The 17,822-nt window shown below is 51.1% G+C and overlaps 1 protein-coding gene across 1 annotated transcript in view; it reads left to right on the top strand.

Annotated features, from left to right (window-relative positions):
* Positions 1–12,913, top strand: part of DNMT3A (DNA methyltransferase 3 alpha) — a 105,401-nt gene extending 92,488 nt beyond the window's left edge. The window contains 6 exon segments of the mRNA XM_055327179.1: positions 20–168; positions 1,281–1,341; positions 1,344–1,365; positions 3,292–3,361; positions 4,181–4,299; positions 5,075–12,913. Of these exon segments, the coding sequence (XP_055183154.1) occupies positions 20–168; positions 1,281–1,341; positions 1,344–1,365; positions 3,292–3,361; positions 4,181–4,299; positions 5,075–5,216 (563 nt within the window). The 3' untranslated portion in view covers positions 5,217–12,913.
* The last annotated feature ends 4,909 nt before the right edge of the window (positions 12,914–17,822 follow it).

Below are 17,822 nucleotides of genomic sequence, written 5' to 3'. Positions count from 1 at the left end.
TTCTCTTCCGACCTCTCAGAGGGCACTGGCCGGCTCTTCTTTGAGTTCTACCGCCTGCTGCATGATGCGCGGCCCAAGGAGGGAGATGACCGCCCCTTCTTCTGGCTCTTTGAGAATGTGGTGGCCATGGGCGTTAGTGACAAGAGGGACATCTCGCGATTTCTCGAGGTATAGCCAGCAACCTTGGTTTGGCCAGCTCTCTAATGGCTTCTACCTTGGGCTGCTGCTTTATCCCTGTCTCATCTGCATTGTGGAGCTGGGGACTGGTGACTTCTGCTTTGCAAGGGGCCTGTTCGGGAAGCTCAGGGCTTCCCCGTTAGACAGGGAGGAAACACTGATAGAGGATCCCCCTGGAAAGAACCTGGTGGTCTGACTCTGAGAGGTAGTATGTGGGTGTGGGCCTCAGGGCTGGAAGGGCTTCACCGTTCCCAAGTAGGGTGGGGTGCCAGACTCCTAGAGTTTGGGGTTCTGTGTGGTGTTTCACTGGGGGAGATCTTCGAGATGGCCAAATCCGTTTTCCCTGACCAGAATGGCTTGCCCTTGTTCCCCTGGCACCATGACAGATGCTCTATGGCACTTAGGAAGTTAAAAAAAAAAAAAAAAAGATGGCTTACCTGGATTTATTCCCCATGATGTGGGTCCCTTGTCAGTGCTGAGCCGGGTTGGAACCACGCACAGAGGGTCTCTGTGGCCAGATGCATTCTCGGTTATTGGGAGGGTGGGGAGATGGTCTGGGAGCTCAAGACCGTGATCCAGAATCATGGGGTCAGTAACCCCTCAAGCTGATGTTCTTAAAATGCAAACAAACGTATATTTGGCTTGTAATCTGGACATAGAGCAAACATGTCCATACTCCTTGGAACTTTCCTGCTCAGAGCCTCTGGGTCAGCTAGAGCTACATAGTCCAGTAGGGTAGCCATCAGCCCTGTGTGGTATTTGAGTTAACATTAAAATTCCTCAGTCGCTCTAGCCTCATTTCAAGTACTCATTAGCCACCTGCAGCTACTCCGTTGAACAGTGCAGACAAAAAACATTTCTATCATCACAGAATATTCAGTTAGACTACAGTGCTCTAGAATGTTCTAATGAGAGCATGTGGAATGTGGCTGGATTCCATTCTGGCTTTTCCTGGAGGCTTCAGGCAGTCGCACTGCGTGGCTTCCTGAGAGAAAGGAGAAAGCAAGTGCCTTTCAGGCTATAAGGCTCTCAACTAGCAAAATTTCCTGGCATAATCTGCTATTCCTTTCTTTCTGATCTTTAATCTTTCTCCTGTTTTATAGTCCAACCCTGTGATGATTGATGCCAAAGAAGTGTCAGCTGCACACAGGGCCCGCTACTTCTGGGGAACCTTCCTGGTATGAACAGGTTGGTGAGAGTGCCCGGGCCTGGGGTGGCTGCGGGTTGGTGTCTGCAGGCAGCTCGGCCCAAGGAGGAGGAGGTCACTGAGTGAGCCCTCTTGGGCACACCCTCCCCTGCTGACCAGCTTGCTGCTCTACCATGTTCTTCTCTGTTTTCTCCTTGAGGGAGAACGGGAGTCAGGGTATAGAAAATACTTGCCTGAGAAACCAGTAGCTAGGGGTCGAAATAGGAGAATCACTGTGCTGCTGAGTTACGTAGTTGGTTCTCCTGCACTGGTGACGTATCTAGAATCTGCTCGTCCTTAGTCTCCAGAGGTAAGCTGTGGAGTGTGGAGTTGGGGTGGGGAAGAGCAGTGCCCACAGCTGGGCCACACCTGCTCCAGGAGAGGGAATCTCGAAGTAGCTCCATGCAGCTCAGAGGGTCCCACTTTGCTTACTATCCACGCACTTTGTTGGCTTCAGATCCTTTGTTGGAAAGATGTTCTTTGTTTCGATTACACAGGTAGAGATGTTAATGTCCAGGAATGAAGATAAGGATTTCTTCAGTGTAATAGTTGGATTTTAAAAAGGCCTATGAGGAGAAAGGAATTCTGGTTGAGCATTAGCAGTTCAAGAGCAGAGTCAGGTCCACCCTATCTAAATATCTGTGATGCAGCACAATATTTTCCAGAATGTTCTAAGAGTGGATCGTCACCCTTGCTATATCTATAAATCGTTAACATCATGTGATGTGGCCTCAGCCTTCTGTCCCCCTCAGCCATTAGCATGAAGTTGTAGGAACATCCCCAGTCTCATACCCGTTTGGCAAAGCTCCTATGTTTTATGAGGGCTTATTGATGGGAAGGAGACCTGTCTGTGGGAGGGTTGACCTGCAGACCATTTAGTGCCCCCTCCTAAGTTCCCAAGCTGTAGGTGTGTTCTGAAAGAGTAGACTGGGTCATGTAGTCCAGTATTTCTTGGAGCCACGAACTCTGTGTCTCCTCCCAGACCTGGGTCCTATGGGATTGTTCTCCCCTCCTTCTTCCAACTCTAAAATTCCAGAACCCTGAACTTCGAGGGGGAGCAGAGGTGCTGTGTGGGTCCATGTAGAATGTGTGTGTGCATAAATGGGGTGGAGGCTGGAGGTGTGCACTTTGGCCTGGGGTCCCTGTGGGCCCCATACTGAGATGGTAGACTTGTGTGAAATGTCAGAAAAGATCAGCGCCAAAGGTGATGTTCAGTGATATGCTCTGCCTTCCAAAAGGTGACATGTTCAGTGTCACAGAGTTTTAGTCTTCTGGGAACTGCAGAAGTGAAGGTACACGCTTTGATGAATTTCATCTAGTGTGCACACCCATGCAACCCTCACCATAGTCAAGACACAGAACATTTGGTTGCCCCCCAAAGCTTGCTTTGTGGCGGATACCCTTTTTTCTTTTTTAAGATTTTAATTTATTAATTAATTAGCATAGGAGTTGGGGGGAGGGGCAGAGGGAGAGGAACAAGCAGACTCCCTGCTGAGCGCTGACACTCCCTCCCTCAATAATGCGGGGCCTGATTGAGATCATGACCTGAGCCAAGGTCAGATGCTCAACTGACTGAGCCACCAAGGCGCCCCCTGTGAAAGGTATTTTTAGAATTCAGTGTATTTTAAGATGACTGGCACAAAAGTAACTGGGTTTTCCTTTTTCTGGGCAGGCATTATCTGCTTATCTGTAGATTGAGACCACTGTGGAATTTCCCTTTAAGGATTAATGCTTGGTGGACTACCTGTAGACAGCTGCAGTGTGTGTGCATATGTTCTGGGGGAGTTTGAAGGGGTCACGATGTGTGTCGGGGGTGATGACGGTCCTCTCACCTCTCCGTGTGAGTCCTGGCTGCTGGGCCGGCACCGCCACGCGCATCCCTGTTGCTCTCCTGGTCTCTGTCGTTATCTTCTCTTTCTGCCTCCTAGGCCGTTGGCATCCACTGTGAATGATAAGCTGGAGCTGCAGGAGTGTCTGGAGCACGGCAGGATAGCCAAGGTTAGCCCCGGCGCCAAAGCCCTGTGCTGGGGGGTAGGGAGAAGGGGGGAGAGGGCAGGATGAGTCAGTGTGCTCCCCAGGGCAGTGTCTGCAGCTAGTGCAGAGAAGGCAGTTTAGTAGGTGGCACGGGGTCACACACCCAGTCGGCCAGAGGGGAGGACCCAGGGGACAGCCTGAAGGGCAAGGAGAGAGACCAGAAATCCTTCCTGGCCTTCAGCCCATCCTCGCTGAGCTGGCCTGCTGGTCCTGTGGGACGCAGACACTTCAGAAGTCTTTGCCAAGGTCCCTAGATCTCCTAGGGCTCTTAAATCTTTTGGCCAGGACCTATTGCACGAGCCTTCAGGATGGCGCGTTCTCCTGTGATGTGGAAGCTGCACTTCTCTCTGGAGAAATCTCCCGGAGTGAGTGTACCAGGCGTCAGGTTCCATGAGGTCAGGCGCCAGCATCCGGGACTGCTGGCACCCCAGAGGTGTCTGTCAGGAGCCCCTCAGTGATTTGGCATCCTTTTTGCCTGCAATTTGCTACACCTGTGCAAGAACCCATTCTTAGAAGACTTAGGAAGTTCAGTGGCTCAAGCTGCTACCTCTCAAGTCCTTGGCCAGTGGGACCGGACTAAGAATGGCCGGGTGACTTCAAAGTGGAAAGAGCAGGGCAGTGGGATCTGCGGAGGCTCACACTGGAGTCTGACCCGGCCACCTGGACGGACCAGGCCTTGTCAGTGTTTGACTCTCCCGTCCTGGCAAGTGCCTGGTGCACGTGTTATAGACGCATGGCCAGCGAGTGAGTGCTCATTCCTCTTTTCCTCTCCTCATCTTCTAGTTCAGCAAAGTGAGGACCATTACTACTAGGTCGAACTCCATAAAGCAGGGCAAAGACCAGCATTTCCCCGTCTTCATGAATGAGAAAGAGGACATCTTATGGTGCACTGAAATGGAAAGGTAGTACCCAAGGCCACGTGCTTGTGTCCTGGGGTGCGTGGCGCGTGGTGATTGCTGCCTCTGAGGGAGGAATCGCTGCCCCTTTGGGCTGGGCTTGTAGTTTCCACAGATGCCACTTGAGCATTTCCCAACATGGCAGGTTCCTGGAGGGGGTGGAGGTGGGCAGACGCTCCTGTGCATTGTAAGGCCGGGCCCAGGGTCACAGGGGTCTAGGAAACCCGTTCAGGGGGCCATGGCTCCCAGGGGTCCTGCTAAACCTCCAGGAAACAGTGCAGCCCCAGGAGCTTCCTCCACTCTCACTACTCGTTTTGGGGACTTTGCAAACCAGGACGGCACAGGACCAGGCGGGCTACATGGCCTCACGTCCTGACTGGGTATAAACTAATCGCGTGGGCTAGACGGCCTCCTCGCCCCCAGTGTAATCGCAGTTTAGCCGAAGTGACCCTTTACACGCACACCCGGAGCAAACGGAAGGCTGAAGCTTCTCCAGCCAGGCAGCAGCACGGCTCCTTGGTCAAGTATTTGCTCTCGGGGGAAGGCACTAGGGAGGTGTGTTTATTACCGACAGACTCTGGAGCTGTTTTTCCCCAAATGCTAACTTTGTTTCTGCTGTGTGGCCACTCCCGGGCAGCGGGTGTCTTCTCCCTTCAGATGCATGGCAAGTGGCAGGGGGCCCGGGTCGTGATGGGTGACAAAAGACGGAAGATGCAGCCGGGTCGCACCCACCCACAATCACCACCCCCAACCCCCTGCCCTTTCTGCCTTTTCTCCCCAGGGTGTTTGGCTTCCCTGTCCACTATACCGATGTCTCCAACATGAGCCGCTTGGCGAGGCAGAGACTGCTGGGCCGGTCGTGGAGCGTGCCGGTCATCCGCCACCTCTTCGCTCCGCTGAAGGAATATTTTGCTTGTGTGTAAGGGACATGAGGGCAGACTGAGGTAGTGACACAAAGTTAAACAAAAAAAAAAAAAAAAAAAAAAACACAAAATACAACAAAACACCAACAACATGAGGATGGAGAGAAGTATCAGCACCCAGAAGAGAAAAAGGAAATTTAAAACAAAAACCAGAGGCGGAAGTACCGGAGGGCTTTGCCTTGCACAAAGGGTTGGACGTCATCTCCTGATTTTTCAATGTTAATCTTCAGTCCTATTTAAAAACAAAACCAAGCTCCCTCCCATCTCTCCCCCCCCCCTTTTTTTTGGTCAAACCTTTTGTTTTCTACTCTTTTCAGAGGGGTTTTCTGTTCGTTTGGGTTTTTGTTTCTTGCTGTGATTGAAACAAGAGGGTTTATTGCAGCAAAAACCAGTAACAGGAAATAGTAACAATACCTTGCAGAGGAAGGACAGGAGAAAAAAAAAAAGGAAATTCTACAGAAATCTATATATTGGAGATTTTTTTTTTTTTAACTATATATCTTTTTTTGTTGTTGTCTCTAGCCTGATCAGATAGGAGCACAAGCAAGGGGCGGAAAATAGTGACGCTCAGTGGCAGAATTTCCTTCCAGCCGCTGAGCTGTCTTGCCAGCACCATTCCTGGTCATGCAGAACAGAGCCCAACGAGCAGCAGGGAGACAGATCACACAAGACCCTTTTATACAGTATTTCAGGTGCCTACCACACAGGAAACCTTGAAGAAAATCAGTTTCTAGAAGCCGCTGTTACCTCTTGTTTACAGTTTATATATATATGATAGATATGAGATATATATATAAAAGGTACTGTTAACTACTGTACAACCTGACTTCATAATGGTGCTTTAAAACAGCGAGATGAGTAAAAACATCAGCTTCCACGTTGCCTTATGTGCAAAGGGTTTTAACGTTGGATGGAGAAGGGAGGCAGCTTGAAGGTGAATCGTTGCCATGGCGGGCTTTCCCCCTGGTGTTTAACAAGGCGAAGGAGGAGAGTTCGGGACCCACGTACTCCCACTTCTCCCTGCCAAAAACAGGGGTGAGACGGGGTGGGCCGGACCGTGGAGGGCTGAGAGTGGGATTCATCCAGGCTCACGCAATAACCTTTCGATTTTTTTTTTCCAAAAAAAAGGAGACTCCCTCGGCAAGATGGCAGGATAAAGGGGTCTTCATTCCCAATTTCTCACATTAGCCGATTCGAGGGCTCCTTGTGGTGGGATCAGAAATTATCCAGAGTGTGGGAAAGTGACCGTTAAAAACCCCACCTGGAGCAAATAAAAAAACATACAAAACGTACTGGTGCTTTCCTGTCTAAGTCGCCTTTTGTGTGTTCTTTTATGAGGCCCTCACCATCCACCCTCTGTGCACAAGGCGGCTTCCGGCCCCTGGAATGTGATGTTTTTGGTCATCTCCAAAGGCTGCAGTTTTATACTGGGAGGCTGATGACACCTTTTGTTATAATTATTCTTATGGTTCTGGTTATAATTATGTTTGTTTTCAGATTTTCTTTAAGAAAACAAAAACCCAACCCCCCCTTCCTTTCGGTTATAAACCAAGGTGCGGGGAGCAGGGTGCTTCTGAGTAAGTGGTGGCCCTGGTGCCCTGGCTCCCCACCCCTCGGGCCAGGTGGGCCACCGGGCGCAGCGACAGCCGGGCTGCCAGGGGAGTCCCCTGAGGCCGGCCTTCTGGGCGCGTCCCTCTTCTCTTCTACTTCCCCTCCTCTTGAGTCACGTGTGTCAGGGCTGGAGGGAGGACCGGGCCATCTCTCTCCTCGTGTGTATGATTGGAGTGGTGTGTATTTCTTTTCTAGTACTTGGTCTGATGATAGCTGTGCTCGCACCTGGAGCCAGCAGCACCTGGAGCCCCATGTGTGCGGACACTTGGCTCCACCTCCTACCGAGGCAGGCAGCCTGGTGTCGGCGGTAGGCAGGGCCAGCGTTGGTGGCTCCAGGGTGAGGGCCCAATGGGCAGATGCTTGCCTGGATAGATGGGGTGTAGATATGTGGCATATAGAGATATATATTTTATAATGGGAGGGGGGATGGCACCTCCTGGGACTGGCAGGGCTGGGAGGTGTGCTGTCAAGCACATGGTCCCAAGTTCGCATCCCTAGAAAGATAGGGCCTACGGTGATAGGCGCTATATTAAATACATAGATAGGGTCATGTATAAGAAATATTATGTAGTGGGGAGCGGGACAAGGGGCTCAGAGTGCTGAGCCCCAGGTCCCACTGCAGACATAAGCCCCACACCAATCAATCAATCCCACACGCATACACAGGAACAGATTTCTACCGATGCAGAATGGGCGCACTCACACACACGCACACACAGCCAGGGGCTCCCAGCGCTCCTCCCCAGGATTCAGGACTTGGTGGCGTCGGCCCTGCAGCTCTTTACCTCTGTTGCCCTGATTGCAGGTAGACCGTCAATCCCAGAAGTTGCTAGGTGCTGAAGGCAGGAAAAGGAGGAGGTTTTATTTCCGCAGGTGCTCTCCTCTAGCAGGTAGCGTTCTATCTCTTTTGCCCCTGGTGATGTCAAAAGATTCTTCTGTTAGCAACCTGTGATACTGACCTGCAACTCTAGGCACCAGTCAAGTCAGCCCTCGACTCCCCCTACCTATTCTCCCCCAACCAAAATAAAATTTGACATCCAGGTCTGTCTTGGCCAGGGGGCTTCCATTGGGGAAAAAAAAAATGGGACGGTGAAACTTATCTTTTGAATAAAGGAAATTAGCAATTGGTGACAAAACTAAACCAAGGCTTTGAATCCCTTGCTCGTTGCTCAGGAGTAAGCTCACAGCTGGTGGCCACAGTCTCCCGTTCCTTTTAGAGGTGCTTGGTCCTGGGCTTCAAGCTACTGGTTTCCTGGTCAGATTGGTTTTTAAGATCCCACCCAGGTGCTTCCTGCCAGCTCTGTGATGTGGTGGCAGGTGGCCATGATGAGCCCCCTTGGGGCTGGAGCAGCTAGGAGGGGGGATACCTCTGCCTCTCCCTTGTTGGAATCCCTGTACCTAACTGTGGTGCTCGCCTTGCCCCCCCTTCTCCAGCCGGGCCCCATCTTCCTGGCCTGGGTCCACCAGCAGCACTCCAGGAGGGCTGCGGGGAGGAGGGGCTGCGTCAGGCAGTCCAAGGTGCTCCCTCCCCCACTGGCCAATGCTATGGTCTTCACAGCCCCCGGTGTCGGGACCGGCCCTTCATGGGCCTTCCTCTGCAAACAGACTTCCCAGCTCTCCTGGCCCTCCTGGGCCTTTTCGCCACTGCTTATGTGAAGGAGTTTGCCTTTCCTGATGGTCCAAGCTCCACCCCATGGGGGCGGGGGGGAGGTTGGTGTGGGGAAGAAACTTGGTAGCCATGGAACACGGCAAGCCTGAGGGCTTAGTGTGGGCTGGCCAGCTTGCTGGGAGGAGGCCTGGTTGTTGTGGCTGATGTACTTAAGAGCACTTGTTCCTCCTGGTCCCAACAACCTGACTAGGCCCTGGAATGGGCCAGATGACAGTTATCACCAGCTTTTCTTCCAGCCCAACCCACAGGCCTGGTCCCCCATCAGAACTTGGGAGGGCACAGGGGACCTTGGGAATGTGCCAACCTGACCACTTCAGATGCTCACAACAGTCTGCTGCTAGCCCTGGGTGGGGCGCTTCTGGGGACACAAATCCAGTCGCCTTCTGAAGGCTTTGTGCTTTGGCTGACGTAGGGTTGTATGAGGATTTAAGGCGGGGGTTGTTGCACTTGCTGTGGTTCGTAAAGCTGAGGATAGAAGCGTGGAATAGGAGAAACCAAGAAGGCCTCTGGAAAATTCTGGAGTGTGTCCCCAGTGGGATTTTCTTTCTGATGACATTTACCCCTGGAAACCAGGGCTTCCAGGGACTGAGGATGGTGCCTCCCTAATTGTTGCAGGTGCCAAGTGGAAGGTGGTGCCAAAGAGATTGGTGGTTTTTGTCTGGGGTAAGTCACCGGGGGCTTGTGCCAGAGTCACAGAGCCATCAGTCTCCTGCTTGAGGAGTAAGTGAGTCTCTCGGAGGCGGCTGCTGAGCCCTGTGGGCCAGCCTTGAGCTGGCTGGTGCTAAGCCCCTTACCCTTGGGACTGACTGGAGAGCAGTAGGCTGGGGGAACCACAGGTGAAGACTCAGGTGGGGAGAGAGTTCTTGCAGTCAGCAGATGACATGAGCCTCTTACTGTTTTTCTCTCTAGACCCCAGAGTCTTCCTGCTATTGAACATTCTTCTAGAAAGCAAACTTCCCCAAAGAGCATCCAGGACCTCTTAGCTTTTGAGACAGGCCTGGGAGTGGTTGTCTGGTGGAAATGCCCATAGGAGTCTTGGTGAGTTGCTAGGTTGTGGATTGGGACAGGCAGACCGGGCAGCAGGAAAGGCTGTTGGACATCGAACTGCTCTCCCTCCTTCCTGTTTTGCTGACGGTTCTGGGAAAGCCTAGATGGGAATACCCACCGTCTCTAGCACAAGAAGGTCTGTCGCAGGAGCAAGAGAGGGAATATTTCAGTGGAGCCATCTGGGAGGTGTTCTGCAAGAAAACTGCAACCCGTAGTCTTCCTATGCTTGATGATCTAAGTATACGTAAAGTAGATCTCGGAGGAGGTTTTGAATTCCTGCCGCCGTTCTGCTTGGCCAGAGTTGCTATGGCACTAGGGCCTTCCAGAGGAGTCGGTAGCCCCCTCAAGCTGTGGATTAGGGCCCTGGGGCCTCCCTGGCACTGTGATCTAGAGAGGACTGGCTGTTTCCCTTGGTCAGGGGGATAGCTGACCCAAGATTCTGGCGAGAAGAGAGTTTCTAGCCAGGCCCCATACTGATCCCAGGAGGTGAGGAATCTGAATTTTTCTTTGGGCATTGTCTAGTCTGGTTGCTCCTAGGGTTGTGATTTGGGGTGACACTGGAGTTGTCCTTGGCAGGAAAGCTGAAGGCTTTGCTCCAGCACAGGATGGGAGGGTGCTATGGAGGACTGGCCTGGAGCTAGCATGGCCTGACCCCGCGGAGGCAGGGATTAACTACGCCTGTTTGCAGGGTCTGGGAGGAAAGAGGGAAGATTAATGGCAAGGACTGACTGACTCCACAACGCTAGCAGAAGCTCTCGAATCTCTTTACATTGTGGTAAAGGAAAGCCTGGGTGTCTTTGGGAAGCGAGGGCAGCCCTCCTGTCCCCTTGTGTCTCAGAGACCTGGCCGAAGCGGGCCTTTGTTTGGTGACCTTTCCCTCAGCAGTGGGGCTTCTGGGGTGAGAGGAACAGGCAGGTATGAACCCCGAGGACGAGCACGCAGGGTCCCTTTGCTACTTGTGACAGGCTGAATTGTCTGAATGGAGGCCCGTGGACTCCTGGAACTCTGGTAACTGGAAACCCCCCCAATCTGCTCCACCCTACGGGCAGGCGGGTGACTCCCCCCCCCACCCCCAGTCCAGCAGCCTCCAGCCCTCCCCCCACCCCACGCCTGAGGAGATGAGCAGGGATCAAAAGCCTCGCCCGCAGTCCCATTTCACGTCCCAGACTGATTCGGTCGCACAGCCCTAGAATTCACCAACCAACCCAAAAAATGCCGAAATTTCTTAGAATACGCAGAGGGAGGAGGTGACTCAACAAGGTGCTAAAACATTTTATTAAAAATATATATTGTTAAATTAAGTCTGCTGTCTGGACAATGACTGTTTGTTTTGTTTTCTTGTAGTGGAGTTTAAAAGAGACTATTATTTTACTCTGATATATTATTATTAAAAAGGCATTTTAACTTTGTACTTGAAAACTAAATGAGCGATTTCATGTGTTTTAGCTGAGGCATTGAAGTAGCGGGTGCTTACTTATTTGTGGGAAATCATGTATTCATACTGAAGAATAAACTCTGTAGCTGATTTGGTAATACCTTTTACTGTTACAGACGATTTCGCTTTGACCCCGGCGGCAGAGCACTTTTACTCCACATTCCACGCAGCTAAATGCAGGACTTCCTCCCCGCCCCTCCCCACCCCCCTTTCTCTTCAGTTCCTCTTTTTTCCTTTTTTTTTTTTTTTTCTTTTTCCTTTGGGTTTTTTTTTCTTCTTTTTCTTCCTCCTCTTCTCTTCTTCTCCTTCTCCTTCTCCTTCTCCTCCTTCTTCTTCTTCCGTTTGTTTGTTTTCCTGGTTCCAGCATCCTTTCACCACTGTATTTTTTTTTTTAGGGTTGCTTCTCTATTTATTGAAAATAATAATGTACATTTCACAGTCTGGTTCTGGGACATCCAAGGAGGGGCGTGGGAGAGGGCTCCCCCGCCCCCAGCGGGTCCCCCGGCCCCGTCCCCCTGGTGTTCTGTTGTATCTCTGTGTAAGTGATGCTCGTGACATAGCTGTTTATGAAATAATTAAAGAGATCAATGCGTACAGCAGATGTAGAAAGTCTGTCAGTTCCGCCTTCATCACATATTTTTTTTTTTTTGTGCCCAGAAGAATATAATAAAGCTCCTTTCTAATGTACTTGTGCTGGAGAACACTTGAATAAATGGACTGTTTTTGTGCAAAAAGAAAAACGGAAAAAGCACCGTAATAATGTCCTTTTGTCTTGCGTCTCCTTCTCCCTGACATGACTGTTCACAGCCTTCCTGGAGGGGTCAAGTGCCAGAGTGGGGAGGGACTGGCATGGGGTCCAGGCCAGGCAGTTTCTCCCTTGAAAACATCACCTGCATGAGCATTAAATTGGGCTGTAGATTGGGCAGGAAAAAGGGACTGTCTGGTCAAGTTGAAGCTCAAGCATCAGTTACGTAGTGAGACAAGGTCGCTGGAAGAGTAAATTCTGTTCTGGGCCAAGGGGTAGGAGCTTTCGGGCTGGAACGGCGAGAGGTGGGCCTCATGCCAGTGCCTGGGTCAGACGAGCCGAGGGCTTTGGTTACAGGCACTGTTCCCTTCCCTAGGGGGTTTCTGGGAGGTAGACAATCTGGACTTTGCAGGGGACCCTGGCACAAGCAGAGGCATTTGGCCTAAATGAGAGCATGGAGAGATGTTTGTAAGCCCTGATGGGGCAAGGCCAACATTGTTCTGGGTATTTCCAGAAAGCAGGCAGAAGAGGGGGCCAGTCGGCAGGAAATCAGCCCATTTCAGCTCAGCTGAGGGTAGATCCCTTTTCTGCCCCTGGCCAGCAGTGCTTTGGGCCACGGGAGTGCAGTCAGGAGGTCCTGGACTGGACGGCCATCTGGGCATCCACTGGGCTTCCTTGAACCCCGCATATGTCCCAGCGCCGCCTCAGAACTGGCTTGCAAGTGGATGGTGCCTTATGGCTTCATTGAAGAGTCCATCTGTATGCAATGTCCCCTTCATCCTCATGACTCTCTAAGAGTCACTAGTTCCTAGTCTCCACTATCTAAAAACTGGAATCTGAACACACAGAGGAACGAGATCTTCCTGCCACATCTCAGCTCTAACACCCCGGCATTCCCTGTGGTGTTTCTATTTCCTAAGTGCCAAGCAGGTCAGGGCCAATGGCTGCTTAAGAGAGGATTAGTCAAGGTTTCTTTCCTACCTTAAACTTCAGGAGAGGTTTAGGACTGCACCACTTTGTTGGCTGCTCTGAGAGAAATTCTAAATGGGAAATTTGAGAAAAAGGGAAAAAATAAGCTTTTCTCATGGGCACTTTTCTTTACAAAATTGTACATTTAACTTTTATCCTACTTTTTTCTCTATTTTTCAGTGTTGCTGTAGAATGCTTTTTTTTCAAATGGCTGCATGGTATTTTCTTGTTGGATATCTGTTTCTATATATATGCATTTTATTTTAACTATAAATAGAGCTGCAATAAATATCTTTATGTGTTGGTTTTTTTCCCCTCCATATTTTGTATTTTTTCTTCTTAAGCTAGATTCCCAGAAGTGAGATGTACTGGGGTAAAGAGATGAAGATTTGGGTTGGCTCCTGACATTTTGGCCTGATTTCCTCCAAGTGGTCAGCAGACATATAGTAGATCTTCAGCTCTGAGGCTCTCCGTGGAGGAAAAAAAGCAAACATAGTCCTTAGTTTGACCAGCTCAGAAATGTGTTAATCCCAGTGGGGAAGGGAAGGCTCAAGGCATCCCCTCCCCCGCCAGAGAAACTAGAAATCTGTAGCAAGAAGCTGGAGGTGGAAGCAACATCCTTTGGTCACTAAATTTTGAAAATGAGCTCACTGGGAGTGCCTGCCTTGGAGGAAGCCTGTGGAGGATGGAATTCACACTGAATCTTTGAGACTCTAGTTCCAAGGCCAAGGAGAAAGGGAGGGTGTCATCGGTACCCTCTAGCTCTGAAAGCCACACTGGAGCACCTCAGTGTCATCTGAGTGGGAGAGGGGCCATATGGCCAGAGCTTATGGGAAGGAGCTGTCGGGGCCATTTCCTTAGTAAAAGCCATCTTATGAAGTTCCTGCATTTAAACAAGGTACCATTTGATGGTGGAGTGGTAAGGAGAGAGGGAGAAGGGTCAGGGCTGGGCAGGAGTCAGGCAGTTGTGAAGTGACAGGGTCCATAGTCCCATGGGACTGCCCAGGTGGGTCTGCTGGGTGTGGGGTGGAGACACTGCACACCACCAGGCCCAGCTTGCTGGTTCAGGAGAAACTTCCCTGGGCTCAGCAAGATCACCGTGGTGAATCTGGGGTGGAATATAGGAAAGAGGGAGACAAGAGGCTGTCTGGAAGCTGCTTGGTTGGGGAGGCCAAAGCCATACAGCAAAGCCAGAGGTGATAGGCACGGGTGGTGGGTGCCCTTCCTGGGGGATGTGGGTGTTAGGTGAGCGGCTTCAGCGAAGGAAAGAGAGTGTGTGTTGAAGATGGCATAAGAAAGTCACATCCGAGGGGGACAGGGCTCCCCTCTAATGGTCTCCTGGCTTCACCCCCCAAAGCTCCCTTTCTCTTTGGTCCCAATATACTTTTAAAGGAACGAGGCTCACTCACCTCAGTGGCATACTTTGCTCTTCTCAGCTGGAATCTTAGAATACAGCTGGGTTGGGGGAGAGAGGGGAGTCTGGAGGTTTGGGGGTTATGAAGTCCCAAGTGCCCTGAACTGTATCAGAAGAAAGACAACAGCATTTAGAGTGCCGCGGGATCTGAATCCTGTGTGGCCCAGGGTAGGTTAGCTACGGGTCTTGAGCTCAGTCTTCTCACTGGAAACCTGGGTCTTATCTGTCAGGCATGTGGCTTCTGATGACACAGTGCCACTCAGCCTTTGCTGAGTCCAGGCCTTTGACCAAAGTGGGTAGATGTGGGTTAAGGGAGGAAGCCTGAAGCCTCTTGGAAGCTTCTGCTCTGATGGAACACAAGGCGCCCACCTCTGGCTGCATGATCATCCCTAGCCTGGTGCTGACTTGGCTCATGTAACAGTGAGTAGTGTAGATCACCCGGTCCTGCTTGTCCCAGAACTTCTGCAATCTTTCTGTCCCTTCCTGCCCCAACCTGTCCCTCCTGCCCGGCTCTGGGATCTCCCTCCACTAGGACCGCCCTTGTCTGGCTCTGAATCCCGCTCTGTCCTCCTGCTTGGCCATGGCTCTCCAGCCTGGCACCATTAATCTGTTTCTCCCTGAGCATTTTCTTAATGGCACCATCAGTCTTAAACACATGGGCACACTGTCCCTTGACCTCCCTCCAGATGCCCTATTTCTTTGCTCCACTTTACAGCAAACTTGAAAGCACCCCTGGGATTTGATGGCTCAGCTTTCTTACTCCCATTCTTGTCCATCTGCCCCAAGAGGCCCTCACCCCACCACCCCATGTCACCTCTCAGGAGCTGGGGTCTGGGTGGCCTCCCTCCTCCCTGAAACATCTTCTTCCTTAGGCTCCTGACATCATACCCTGTGTTTTCCTGGGCTCTTTCCTGTTCTCTAAATGTTGGAGGGCACAGGGGTTCCCACGTCTGCTTTCACATCGACTTCCCCTGACGCCCAGGTTCTCCTATCCAGCTGCCTGCTTGGCCTCTCCATTTGGGTGTGACACAGGCACTTCAAAGGTGACCTCTCAAGAGGAGAACTCTTGGGGCCCCTGGGTGGCCCAGTTGGTTAAGCGTCCAGCTCTTGATTTGGGCCCGGGACATAATCTCAGGGTCGTGAGATTGAGTCGGCATCTAGTCTGTTTTGTTTTTAAGATTTTATTTATTTATTCATGAGAGACACAGAGAGAGAGGCAGAGAAACAAGCAGGCTCCTTGCAGGGAGCCCGATGTGGGACTCGATCTCGGGATCAGGATCACGCCCTGGGCCCTGGGCCGAAGGCAGACTCAACTGTTGAGCCACCCAGGCGTCCCATGTCGAGTCTAAGATTCTCTCTCCCTCTGCCTCTGCCCCTCCCCTGCGCGCTCTCTCTCTCTCAAAACCAAACCAAAACAAAACCAAACCAAAAATCTCCCCCCCAAATCCAGAACTCTTGGTCTCCTCCCAACTTGCTCTGACACTTCTACAGCTTAGTAACTGGTGCTTAATTAGCATCAAAACCCTGGGGCTCCTCCTCCATTCCTGTTTCCGTCACATCCCACTGCTAGCTCACCGGCTTGATCCGACAGAATCACCTCTAAATATATCCTCACTTGGGTCATTTTTCACCACCTTACTTCCACCACTGTTCCCCAAGTCCTCATCATCTGTCCCCTACCTGGTCTCTGTCCCCATCATGCCACAACAGATCTCTTTGCTCTGTCCCTGTCCCTTCCAGCCCATTCAACATGCAGAATAATCTTATTAAAAGTCAAACCCTTTGGGGCACCTGGGGGGCTCAGTCGGTTGAGCGTCTGTTGAGCGTCTGCCTTCGGCTCAAGTCATGATCCCTGGGTCCTGGGATGGAGCCCCACGTCGGGCTCCCTGCTGGGTGGGAGTCTGCTTCTCCCTCTCCTTCTGTTGCTCCCCCTGGCTCATGCTCTCTCTCTCAAATGAATAAACAAAATCTTGAAAAAAATCAAACCCTTTAAACACCCATCAGCTGTGTGCTACTGCAACCAGAATAAACCCTTCTTGCCCCGGCCTGCAAAGCCCCACCCTCAGCTGCTCCAGGTGCTCTAGCCGCAGGCCTCCCTTCCCTGGAGCAGGCCAAGCTCTTTCCCATCACAGAGCCTTTGCACGTGCTGTCCCCTCTCCCTGGAAGTCTTGCTGGCCTCCCTCCTCAGCCTCCCCCCCCCCCCTTCAGGTCTCAGCTCAGAGAAACACTCCCTGACCACTCCTCAAGTACTTCTGTGCCTGCCCCTTTCTATCTGATCTCCATAGCTCTCACCCTCAGGACTTCTTACTCAGGACTTGGCTTACCTGTGTGTTGTCTCTCTTCTCCACTAAAACAAAAACTCTGCAAGGGCGGGAAATTTTCTAGGTTTCGGCACTACTCTCGGGGCCCAACCAGGTCTGTACAGAACTCTTAGGTAATAGTTCTAATCGCTGTTGTAACTAAACCTATATAGAGGGCTCAGTTTGTACCAGAAATCATTCTGTGTTGATCATTTCATCTTTATGACCTTCTGTGCTAAGTACTATTATCCCATTTTATAGATGAGATACATACGCTGCTCATGGTCACGGGGCCCGTAGTGGCAACGGATTTCTTTTTTTAAACTTTTTTTTTTAATTTTTATTTATTTATGATAGTCACAGAGAGAGAGAGAGGCAGAGACACAGGCAGAGGGAGAAGCAGGCTCCATGCACCGGGAGCCCGATGTGGGATTCGATCCGGGGTCTCCAGGATTGCGCCCTGGGCCAAAGGCAGGCGCCAAACCGCTGCGCCACCCAGGGATCCCTAATTTTTTTAAACTTTTTTTTTTTAATTTTTATTTATTTGTGGCAACGGATTTCAAACCCTCTCTTCACGCTACCATCTGGGAGTCCTGCCCTACTCTACCTCTCACACAGCCTGGGCTGGTCCTATAGGGTCCCTGTGGTAGGTCCCTGCTCTGTCCTCAAGGACCTGGGTGTACAAGCCTCTTACCCTTCCCTGCTCGGTCCTGGCTCCTTCTCCAGCCACCGCACCGGTGGGCTACCTCTGCAGAGTGTTGGGAGCGAGGGCAGGGGGGAACCTCGGTAGATTTCTTATTTTATAGCTCTTCTGTGCACAGACATTCCTACTGGTACTGCTTCCCCACAAGATGCTACCCTGGGCTCAGATTAGATGCTCCTCCTCTCCCCTAATTTTCTGTTTCAGCCTTTTATTTCCTTTGCAGTTCTTTTTTTTAAATTTTTATTTCATTTTTTTCCTTTGCAGTTCTTATCATAATTAGTAATCATTTTGTTTATTCATTTATTGTGTCTCCCTCACTAAAATGGAAATCCCGGAGAGCGGGAACAGACCCTGTCTTGTCCTTTACCGTATCCTCAGAAGTGCGTAACGTGTTTGTGGAATGAATGGGTAACCACACCCAGCCCCACACCCGTGGGCATCTCCAGGACATCGGCTCTCAGGAAGCCTCTTGCTGGGCTGAGCAGGGTTTCAGGAATCTTTTTTTCACAATGTCTGGACCTCCCTTTGTTCCAACTCAGCTGCATAAATGTTGGTTATGTCCACAGTGCACTAAGGACAAGGAGAAGGGAAGCAAAGTTCATTACTGAGTGTCTACCAGACACAAGGAGTCCTACCCCCGCAGCTGCCAACAGTGATTGATCTCATGGGTCCAGACTTGTGCCGAGATCTTTACATGCATTAATTATTAGCTT

The sequence above is a fragment of the Nyctereutes procyonoides genome, unplaced genomic scaffold (assembly GCF_905146905.1).
Source record: "Nyctereutes procyonoides isolate TBG_1078 unplaced genomic scaffold, NYPRO_anot_genome, whole genome shotgun sequence".
In the NCBI taxonomy this organism is placed as follows: Eukaryota; Metazoa; Chordata; class Mammalia; order Carnivora; family Canidae; genus Nyctereutes; species Nyctereutes procyonoides.
The sequence above is the reverse complement of the archived record's forward strand: the minus strand, read 5'-3'. Positions and strand labels throughout refer to the sequence as shown.